The sequence below is a fragment of the Hipposideros armiger genome, unplaced genomic scaffold, assembly GCF_001890085.2.
Source record: "Hipposideros armiger isolate ML-2016 unplaced genomic scaffold, ASM189008v1 scaffold_376, whole genome shotgun sequence".
In the NCBI taxonomy this organism is placed as follows: domain Eukaryota; kingdom Metazoa; phylum Chordata; class Mammalia; order Chiroptera; family Hipposideridae; genus Hipposideros; species Hipposideros armiger.
The window spans coordinates 602,468-614,119 of record NW_017731726.1 but is presented as its reverse complement, the minus strand read 5'-3'; the positions used below and the strand labels follow the sequence as shown (position 1 = coordinate 614,119).

At 35.9% G+C, this 11,652-nt stretch overlaps 1 protein-coding gene across 2 annotated transcripts in view; it reads left to right on the top strand.

Moving 5' to 3' along the window:
- TNFSF13B (TNF superfamily member 13b) overlaps nt 1–9,053 on the top strand; it is a 32,200-nt gene extending 23,147 nt beyond the window's left edge. The window contains exons 3-5 of one of the 2 annotated variants that reach the window (XM_019662423.1): nt 3,857–3,969; nt 4,056–4,206; nt 7,412–9,053. In XM_019662423.1, coding sequence (XP_019517968.1) covers nt 3,857–3,969; nt 4,056–4,206; nt 7,412–7,524 — 377 coding nt within the window. In that variant the 3' untranslated portion in view covers nt 7,525–9,053. The remainder of the gene's footprint in view (nt 1–3,856; nt 3,970–4,055; nt 4,207–7,411) is intronic. The other variant, XM_019662422.1, reaches the window with a different exon arrangement.
- The last annotated feature ends 2,599 nt before the right edge of the window (nt 9,054–11,652 follow it).

Sequence of the window (11,652 nt, the reverse complement as noted above, 5' to 3'; positions counted from 1 at the left end):
TCCAGGTTGAGCTGTTGTTCAGCATCTTAGCTGTAGAGGGCAGTGTCACTGGCCCTCATATGTGGGATCCGAACCGGGGCCCTCTGGCATCCCAAGTGAGTTCTTAACCATCGCGCCACTCGGCCGGCCCAAGCTTTTAATTTATTGTTTAGCTTGTTTTCTTAAAGGATTTAACAATTTATTGAGCAACACGTATTTATTGAGTGCATAATACGTGATAGGCTTTATTCTCAGTGTTGGGTTTACAGATCTGACTGTAGCAGAGCCATAGCCTTAGTCTTATGGAGTATAATCCGTGTGTGTGTGTGTGTGTGTGTGTGTGTGTGTGTGGATGTGGATGTATGTGCATGTGTGTGCAGTTGGGGGAAATACATAAAAGACAGTACATAAAACAAGTAAACGTGTACTCTCTTTAATAAGAATATTTCCAACAAGTGATAATAGAGAAAATAAAATGGAATAAGCATTGCTAAGAGAATCCCTTTAAAATAGAGTAGGGAGGCCACTGAGGACGTGGGGCCTATGCACCTGTCACGTCTCAGTTCTTAGAACTATCGTTAAGTTACTGACCTGTGACTAAACTCAGCTCAAGGCCCAACAACAAACATCCTGAATCCATGATTGCCATGTGGACATGTATGGACTTGACTTGCTCCTCATCATGGTGACCAAACCATCTGCAGTCTTCACCTTGAAAGAAACCAATCATTTCAACAAACAGCATCCACCATTGACATCATGGGCCTAACTGATCCCACCTGACCTAGCCAACACCTTTGATCTACCTGGAGGACTGTTATGAGAACAGCTCTGATGGTTTTGCCCTTTATAAACCCTGCCTTTGGAGGATGCTACCTGAATCTGTGGCCTGGATTGCAATCCCTCCTTTGCTTAAATCAATGCTTTTTATTCTTCATTGTAGCCTATACTTATATTTTTTGTTAACACAAGGTATGATGAGATGCCAAGAGAAAATAAGAATATAAACCTAAAAACTACTTGTTTCTCTTTTTATTCTAACAATACAGCAATTGAATTTAGTAAGAACTAGCTCACTACTTTTATAGATATAAGTGTGGTATAAGGAAATAGGAAATTAAGGGCCGGCCAGGTTGCTCAGTTGGTTAAGAGTTTGCTTAAGAGCGCGAGCTCTGAGCAACAGGGTCACTGGTTTGATTCCCACATAAGCCAGTGGGCTTCGCCCGAGCTGCACCCAAGCTGAGCTGCCACTGAGCTGCCAATAGGTGGCAGGATGGCTCAGCTGGTGAGAGCACGTGCTCCTAACGACAAGACTGCTTGTTTGATGGTGGGCTACACCCACCTGCAGCTGGGACTGAACTCTGCACCTTGAGCTGGGCTGCCACCCGGGTGGCTCAGTGGATAGAGCGTGCGCTCTTAACAGCAAGGTTGCCAGTTTGACTCCCACATTAAAAAAAAAAAAAAACAAAAGGACAGCAACTTGTCTGTTCCTCTCCCCCAATTCCCCAATAAAAAAAAAAAAAAGAAATCAATGTAGGAGATTGCAAAAAAACCCCGAAAAATTAGTAAACAAATACCTCTAGCTAGAATGTAAACAAGCAGTTTTAGAAATGTCTTTTATTTCATTTCAAGAGTATATACTACCTCAGTGATGGAGGGTGTTTCATTTTCTAAAGTTTCCATAACTAGGAAGTAAAATGCTTTTAAAAAAACAATCGAATGTTTGACTAATTGCATAGTATGTTGCTATTTCAAATTATTTTATGTTTGAAGTTGAATTAGTTAATTCAGATATTTGCTGCATGTCTACTGTGGGCAAGTCATCATGTTAGAACCTGGGGAAATAGAAGGTAACCAAACATAAATAGTCCCAAAACTCAGAGAAGTTAGAATCGAAGATGTGCATGGTTTTAAAGGGAAAACAAAAGCCCTCTTTGGTCAGAGCATCAAATAAATGTCGCTACATCTGTGAGAGCAATTGCCTTCAGAGTCATGAGTTTGCATTTTACAATAATAACCACAATACTAATCCTTCCCCATATTTTTCTACTCTACATTAAAAAAATGGTTTGGGCACATGATCTCAGTAAAACTTTAAAGCTCCATTATTATAGCCTTTTCACTGAAATAACAGATGAAAACAGGCGATCTTGAGCTTGCCTCTGTTATTCACAATTGAGATCTTTTATTCATGGGCTGTCATTATCCAGTATGCCACCAAAGGGTTTTCATTTAAGGAAAGCATTTCTCAGAGACTTTCTTTGGAAACAGAAAATTGGGGTAATCAGGCCTGCCCCATATTGGGAGACGTTCATTCCCTGAGGGACACACGATACAGGAGGTTCCTGGGTGTGCTTACAAGGGGCCAGGAACAAGGGCACTTTTCAAGAGCTGTGATGTCCCCTCCATTGTGCTTTTCTCTCTCCTTTCTCCCTCACAGTTCTCCTCTGTCTATGGTAGCTGTGAACTTGGAGGGCTACCTTAAGGAATTGTTTCATTTTAACCTGAATTCACAGTGTAATTTGCTTTATTTAATCACCTTGGGTTCTTAACTCTCCAAAAACATTCAGAAAAATATGTGTTTCTTGTTTTATAGTCTTCCTTTGAGAACCCTATTTGGGAAAAGTTCAGATATGATGGGTTTGCCCCGGGGGCACTACTGAAGTAGGTACATACACTTAGCAATCGTATTTCTGCATAAATGTGAAAGCATTATCCACTACCATATCCTAAGATGCCCCTTAAGAAAATCCTCAGGGGAAAATTTCCTTTAATCTAAATTCTACCGTAAGTTGTTATTTTTTTGAGCTTCTAGCATACTGTTTTGTGGACTCTGAATTTATTTAGAGGTTTTGTTTTCCTCTTTGTTATAACCAAGGTGAAGCTTGGGGACACACATTGTCCAGCACTACCAATTGCACAGGAACATTTTTATACCACTTTAGACGGCCACAGTTTCCTCTTACTATTCTATCTTTTACCACCATTTCTCTAATCTTCTATTCATTTATTTTATACCACTTTATTAATGCTTCTCCAAATTCCCCAGTCTAGCTTTAGGGTTTACTGTGCACTGCAATATTTACTTAATGGTGAGAAGTTCACTGTAAATTCACAGGAAAGAAGTGTTTATACTCTCTTAATCGGTGTTGATGTCCATCCAAAAGCACTGTGTTCTGGCTCAGCAATTTGAGCCCCTCTTGCCAATTCATTTCTGTAGCTGTCTTCTCTCTGCCCCTTCATCCACTTGTGAGCACGGTGGCTTCCCTGTCACTCCCCAAATGAAGTTTGAGGGATAATGGTGAATTAGTGTACTGAACAGAAGCCAGTTCAACTTGGCTATTACGGACCATTATCCCCAAGTTCCTTGACAATTTCCCAGGAAAGATTATGTCTTAGTAACATGCTCTTCTGAAACCCTGTTCTGTTGCCATGTTGGGAGAGGGTTTGCTTTCTCCTGATACCCTTGGCTAAACTCTCCACATACTCATTGTTTCCTCTCTGGGAACCAAAGAAAAATGGAAAAGCCTCTACTGTGTGTTATTCAGAGACATTTTGTACACTCTTGGCCTCAAACTCTGCCATCTAGATTTGACTTTAGTAGGAAAATTGCGGAATTACAGAAGAACGAAAGAAAAACCAGACATTCCATCTGACGTGTTTGCTCTCAAGTTCCTGTCTCTGGTAGTTGCCTGGGTTAAACTGTAAATGACAGTGGAGAAAGCAATGGAGTATTGTGGTTTGCCTTCTTTCCCTCTTTTTTTTTTTTTTAAGATGAATTTCTCCTCTAAGTTTCAGGCTTAGTTTAGCAACTAAATGAAGGTGAAAAATTGCTTTTCTCAGTTTCCTGTCTTATAAATTGTTCTCTTCGTTGCAGGAGCCTACACGTTTGTTCCTTGGCTTCTCAGCTTTAAAAGAGGAAAAGCCCTAGAAGAAAGAGAAAATAAGATATTGGTCAAAGAAACTGGCTACTTCTTTATATATAGTCAGGTAAGGTCAGCCCTCATTCGGCTGTCACTGCCCACTGCTCCCATTTTGTGCTCACTTCTGACCGAGTTCTTTGGTTTGTTTCTCAGGTTTTATACACCGATAACACCTTTGCCATGGGACACCTAATACAGAGGAAAAAAGTCCATGTCTTTGGGGATGAATTGAGTCTGGTGACTTTGTTCCGATGTATTCAAAATATGCCTGAAACACTGCCCAATAATTCCTGTTATTCAGCTGGTAAATAATATTTCTCTATAAATAGACGAAAGACATACCTCAGTCTACTGTGTGGTTTTTATTATCTTGAATGATAAGCTAGTCTGGTTTAATTGAGACAGAGAAAGTTATTACTAATAGGTTTATCATCTTTATATACATTTAGGAAGGGCAGTAGCTTGGTGGCAGTTAACACTGAAAACTATTCTAAGCTGTATTTTCTTCAACCTGTAATAACAACAATAGTAACAGAAGGATACGAGAATAATTATCACGTGCCAGGCACCTTTGTCTGCACTTTACCTGTGCTTGTTCATTTAATCCTCCTGTTTAATGGAGATGGAATCTGAGATATAGAGAGGTGATGCATTTTGTCTTGGGTTGCATAGCTACTAAGTTCCAGAGCTTAATTTAAACCAACCAGTTTGACTCCAGAAGGGAAGCTACTAAAACTCTTCTTTACATGCTGTGGAAGAAATGTGCTTGGCTGGTTTGAGGGTCAGGTCAAGTCGCACAATGGTTTCTCTCTCACTTTCACACAGGTGACATCTGGAGTATATGGATGCCAGGCAGATAGATGACTGTGGGATGTGAAAGTGTAGGAGCAAGCCTGCCTTTCAAGGCAAGGGCAGTAAAGATACGGAGAGACAAGGAAAGAGTAGGCTTTGTTCGCTTCAGGTCTGTTTTGGCTGTATTGCCAACACAGCCTTTCCTTTGTTTGAGGGGTAATTTCAAATTAATCAAGGCTGGTATTAGGAAAAAAAAAAAAGTATTTGTCTTAACACATTCCTTCTTCTCTGGTGATTTGGACAAATCCATTTCTAACCTTGAGGAATGTCTTCAGTTGCAGCGTAATGGAACAAAATTGGGAATTCGCTGCTCAACTTGAAGTCTATTTCAAAGACGTTTACTGACAAATGCATAGTAAATGAGTTAGAAAGGAAGGAAAATAGCTCATAATAATAGCGATGACTGTCATGCTGGATCTGCAGCCATAAACAGCTTTAACAGGGTGATGAGGAAGTTTGTTGAATTGGAATTTCCTTCCTTGCACCCAGTGGTGACTAGTATTTTGGTATTGCGAAATACTTATAAATGGGAAGGCCACTCCAATCTCTTATTTATTTATATTCATTAGTACTTGTAGCTTTACAAAGAACTCTTTTTCAAATTTTCTAATCTTCTGCTCATCTCATATTTACTTTCTGGGCCAGATGTCCTAGATGCCATACTTTTTAAGGATGAATAACTTGACCTTAAATATATTTCTCAATGCTAATAGCTTAGTACTATAAATGAGAACAATTCTGTAGGAAATTTCAGGTTTGCAATTTTAATCTGTTCTGGGGAGAATTTGTTTAAAACTGTTAACAACTACACGTTTGTGTATAAATGCATAAAGAGCTTCCATGATAACCTCAAAAAAATTAAAATGGTCCATTTGAGGAGCCCAAATAATACTAAAATATCTCTTTTATACACAAAGTTGAATCTTATTTCATTAACAAATTGAATATGTTTATTGCAGAAAAAGAGCTTATTGCTATAATCTGGAAGAATTGAAATAACCAATTACTCATGGCTGGAATTTTAAATAGAACCTATTTTTAAAAGTAGTTGGTTCACACCAATTATTTTGAGAGTTAATATGACTTAATTCTCTGTGAGCTATATATAGCCTTTGTCAAAATATGGTCTCTTTGATAATGACTAATCTATTCAACAAATAAATTTATATATATATATATATATATATATATACATACATATATATATATATGTATATATCTATATATAGTGGCTATTTAATGTAATCATCAAATGCTTTGCCAGTCCTAGAAAGTAATCCTTCTTTTGTTCGTTTTCTGTCTTGGTCCATTACAAAAAAAACCAAGATCCTTGGGGACAAAATCTTTTGTCATTCGGATCACTGCTCTATGCATGCCTAGAAAAGCGCCTGGTATATCATAAGTGTTCAACAAATAAACACCAACTGACTGTTACTGGAGGAAATCTGGGTGCTTTGGTTGTGATGATAGGATAGATCTTAACATAGATATGCTCATGTAAATACATTTTTACTGTATGTTAATGAAACAATGTAACTATTTTAAAAATTGATACAGTTGACTCCTGAACTATGGGGTTAGGTGTGCAGAGGTTGGTTGAATCTGCAGATGCTAAACTTGTGATGTGGACTGGGAGTATATCCATTGAAAAAAATCTGCATTTAAATGAATCTGCGCAATTCAAACCTGAGTTGTTCAAGGGTCAACTGTCATTGAAAGTATTGATAATTCAAGTACTATTTTGTTTGTTAGTTTCTTTGTTTCTTCTCCTTCCCTCACTTTTCTTCTTTCTTTTCCTTTTAAAATGGAGTCAGGAATTAATTAACCTGATATACTGAGTGTAGTTCCTGAATTGTGTTTTGCATTCCTGAATCACATCATTGTAAATTAGGCACATGCAGATTTATTGGTTAGTTTTGAGAAGCTAATTACTGTGTTGCTTTTGATTATAAAGACAAATGTAAGGAAACATAAAATACAGAAGGCTCTAAAAAGTAATTCAAATGACTCCTAACCCCATGTTCTGGACTCTAGAGAAAAACTATGTTAACACATTTACTTTGTTAATAAATAGTAGTTTGTTTTTTACTTTTAATACTTTACATATTTTATATGCACTTTAAAAGTGTATATGTGTGTGTGCATCTTTATTTAACATTATTATGAAAAGTTTCTCTTGTCAATAAAATGAAGCAAAACCACTTTTAACTATATAAGATTCCACCAAGGGATGTGCTATGATTTACTTAACATTTTTTCTTAAACATTTGGTTCCAGTTTAGATTCTCCATTTTCTAAACAGTAGGTGATAAATACATTTATATCTGTTGTAACTCCTTCTGCTCATTTCTTGTAAGTCTCCTTCTCCTCTCCCCCACCTTCTTCTTCTTCTTCTTCTTCTTCTTCTTCTTCTTCTTCTTCTTCTTCGTCGTCGTCTTCGTCTTCGTCTTCGTCTTCGTCTTCGTCTTCGTCTTCGTCTTCTTCTTCTTTTTAAGCTAGTAGACTAGTCACTCATCTAGAAGTCCACTGGTATAATTTGAAGTGTGAATGCCTACGTTAATATTTTTTTCCAAAGCAAACGAGTTTTATTTAATATTCCTTTTTCTTCTTTCCCATTGTACAATTACTTAAAGTTCTTATAAACCATCCTTTTCCAGGCATTGCAAAGCTGGAAGAAGGAGATGAACTCCAACTTGCAATACCACGAGAAGATGCTAAAATATCACAGGATGGAGATGGTACTTTTTTTGGTGCATTGAAACTTCTGTGACCTACTTACACCTTGTTTGTGGCTATTTTCATCCCTTTCCATGTACCTCTAAGGAGAAAACACTTAACTGGAAATGCCAAAAGAAAAAACCCCCAAAAACATTAACCATAGCCTTTTCTATGAGCTATTTGTTTTGGTTTGCTGAAACTAAACCAAACAGGAAATTTAACAGACAACCACAGCCAAAGGGTGTCATGTGAATGACAAGAAATAGAGCCCATTTAAGGCAAGATAAAATTAGAAAGACTTTTCACTGTAATGCCATGTTGAACAACTTAGTCAGAGCTTCTTGTCTTGGAGGAAGCACAGTATTCAAAGGGACAGTAGTCATCGCTTCAAAAACGGTATTCCATTATTTACTATGAAACAATTGCCCGCATCTGCAGGATATTAAGACATTTGGGGGAAATCTCAGGATACGTCCTCTATTTTTACATTAAATACACCAGTCTCCTTTTTCAGTTAACATGATAGAAAGTAAAAAGAAAAAATTCTAGAAATCTTGCATTTGCTGCACGAAAAAGTAATTAAAAACTTAAATTTAAACATTGTATTAAACAATTGGACTCAAAATAAGATATAGATATTATTTAAGTCTTTTCGGTTTATTTCAAGTTTGCAATTTTTATCTCTAATATTGTATATTACCCAATGAAACACTTCCAGACATTTTTCACAGGAGGGAAATAAGTCTCTCATGTGTTTATACTTATGTGTATTTTCTGTAACTAATTTCAGTTACTTCAAAAACTTAATGTAAGGCAAATCCAATTCATGCATGTAAGCATTAATTGAAAAAAAATAACTAATTGTTCTTATGTAAAAATAAAATATCCAATAGCAGTTAATTAATACATTTACAATAATGTGATATAATTTCCATTTATTAATTTCCATTTCCTATCCTTCTGTTTTAAACTGCTGCTATTGTAGTTCACATATCCCAGCCTTTAAAAAATACTCATGTTATTAGCTTTACAGAATTTGAGGTTTAATTAAAGTTCTTGGCATCCTGAAGTATGTTATATGGCATGTACTGTTATAAAGAATACCATATATGCCAGAAGACATCATTCTAACTTTCATTTTATAAAGAATCATATTTGAGAATGCTATAATTCTTATCTTTTATTACATCAATTTCCCTTTTTTTGCTTGAGTTTTTAATGTCATCAGTTTAAAGAGTTTTCACTTTATTAAACAGTTTACTTCATTAGTTTTAAACAGTAGCTGGAAGAATAGATCCTGGTCAGCATTTATTTTTCCCAGTCTATATAAAAATATTTTTAAAGATATACTTTTTAAAATAAAAGGGATGATTTGTATTTTTGTGTCTGACATTAAACTTTGTTTAAAACTGATATCGAGAGTTTTGGATTTTTGGTTAAAATAAAATATATTTTGCAATTTATTTTGTTTTACAATATTATAATTAAAAAAAAGTGGTAGAGTGGGAATTTCAATACTAGAAGGAGGTTAGTAACTTTTTTAGTATTGCTGCTAAGTTGGATGGCCAAATAAAAATTTTTAGACCCACTTGCCTAATTTTTTTATTGAGTTTGTCTAATAGCACTTATCTTTTGGTGTCTCTCCATATAACTACTAAACGTCATTTTAAAAATTAGGTGATAACCATAAAGCATTATAAAGTAATGTGTGTTAGGGTCTGACAATAAAGTGTTTGAAATTCTGAATATTTTAAATATTTCAAAAAGAATTTGTACACATCAATATTATATTTAAAGATACAAACTAAATATTTGTTAGAGAATAAGGTTACAAAAGATACTATATTTATAATAGGCTTGCACACTAAGCTATTATAATCTGCAGCTTGCCTCATTATTCTTTTTTAAATGACAGCATATTTTGTCAACAGATGTAGAATTCAGCCACATAAAATATTCTCTTTTTTTGCTTTATTCTTTCTTTTAATTTACCAAGTTTCTTTTTTAAAATATTTTTATTAAAAATATAGCTAGCATACAATATTATATTAGTTTCAGGTGTACACAATAGTTATTCAACATTTATATACCTAAAGAAGTGATCACCATAAGTCCAGCAACCATCTGACACTGTACTATGCCATCACAATATTATTGACTATATTCCCTATGCTGTACATTACATCTCCATGCTTATTTGTTTTATACCTGGAAATTTAGACCACTTATTGCCTTCCACCTTTCTCCCCACTTTTAAATTTTTCTATTACAGTTAACATTCAATATTATTTTATAGTAATTTCAGGTATACAGAATATGGTTAGACATTTATATTATTTAAGAAGTGATCCCTCTGACTAGTCTGGTACCCACCTGGCACTATACATAGTTATTAGCATATCGTTGACTATATTTCCTATGCTGTACTTTACATCCCCGTGAGTATTTTGTAACTACCAATTTGTACTTAATCCCTTCACTTTTCACCCTTCCCCCCAACCGCTTCCCATGTCTTCCCAATAAATCTAGTATCCATCTGACACCATATATAATTATTACAATATTATTGACTATAATCCTTATGTTATACCCACATCCCCATGACTGCTTTGTAACAACCAATTTGTAATTCTTAGTCTCTTCCTCTTTTTCACTCACCCCCAACTCCCCTTCCATCTAGCAACCATCAAAATGTTTCCTGTATCTATGAGTCTGTTTCTGTTTTGTCTGGGTGTTTTTGTTTTTTAGATTCCACATATAAGCAAAATCACATTGCATCTGCCTTTCTCTGTCTGATATACTCCACTCAGCACAACACCCTCCAGGTCCATCCATGCCGCCACAGATGGCAAGAACCCATTCCCTTCCCTGCTAGAGCAATATTCCACTGTATATACGTACCGCCTCCTCTTTATCCATTCTTCCACTGACAGACACCCAGGCTGCTTCCACATCTTGGTCATTCTAAGCAATGCTGCACTGATCATAGGGATGCATATGCCCCCTTGAAGTAACATTTTGGGTTTCTTTGGATAAATACCAGGAAGTGGGATTACTCGGATCTTCTTTGTCTCTTGTTATAGCTTTTCTTTTAAAGTCTCCTTTGTCTGGTGTAAGTACTGCTACCCCAGCTTTTTGTTTGTTTGTTTCCAGTTTCATGAAATAACCTTTTACATCCCTTTACTTTCAGTCTGTGTGTGTCTTTCAATCTGAAATGAGTCTCTTGTAGGCAGCGTATATAAGGGTCTTGTTTTCTTATTCATTCAGCCACCCTGTGTTTTTGACTGGAACATTTAATCCACTTACATTGAAAGTAATTGTTGATAGATATGTAGTTATTGCCATTTTATTATTCATATTTTTTATCTTGTTTTCTTTTTTTGTCTTAAAGTAAGTCCCTTTAACATTCCTTGTAATACTGGTTTGGAGGTGATGAACTTCTTTAGCTTTTTCTTGTCTAGGAAGCTCTTTATCTGTCCTTCGATTTTAAATGATAGCCTTGCTGGGTAGAGTACCCTTGATTGTAGGTCCTTGTTTTTCATCATTTTGAATATTTTGTGCCAATCCCGTATGACCTGCAAAATTTCTGTTGAGAAATTATCTGACAGCCTTATGGAAGCTCCCTTGTAGGTATCTAACTGCTTTTTTTTTTTTGCTGGTTTTAAGGTTCTCTTTGTCTTTAACCTTTGCCATTTTAATTATAATGTGTCTCTCGGTGTGGGCCTCTTTGGGTTCATCTTGTTTGGGAGTCTACACTTCCTGGGTTTGTATGTCTATTTCCTTCACTAGGTTAGGGAAGTTTTCAGTCATTATCTCTTCAAATAGATTCTCAATCCCTTGCCTTCTCTCTTCCTCTGGTACCCCTATGATGTGAATGTTGTTACGCTTGATGTTATCCCAGAGGTCTCTTAAACTGTCCTCAATTTTTTGGATTATTTTTTCTTTCAGCTATTCTGGTTGGGTGTTTTCAGCTTCCTTAGCTCCAAATAACTGATTTGATCCTTCCTTCTAGTGCATTTTTCATTTCAGTTATTGTATTCTTCACTTGTGACTGTTCTTTTTTATGGTTTCTATGTATTGTTTTGTGCTTGCATCTCTTTGTCAAAGTTCTCACTAAGTTCCTTGAGAATCCTTATAACCATTGTTTTGAACGCTGTCTCTGGTAGGTTGCTTGCTTCCA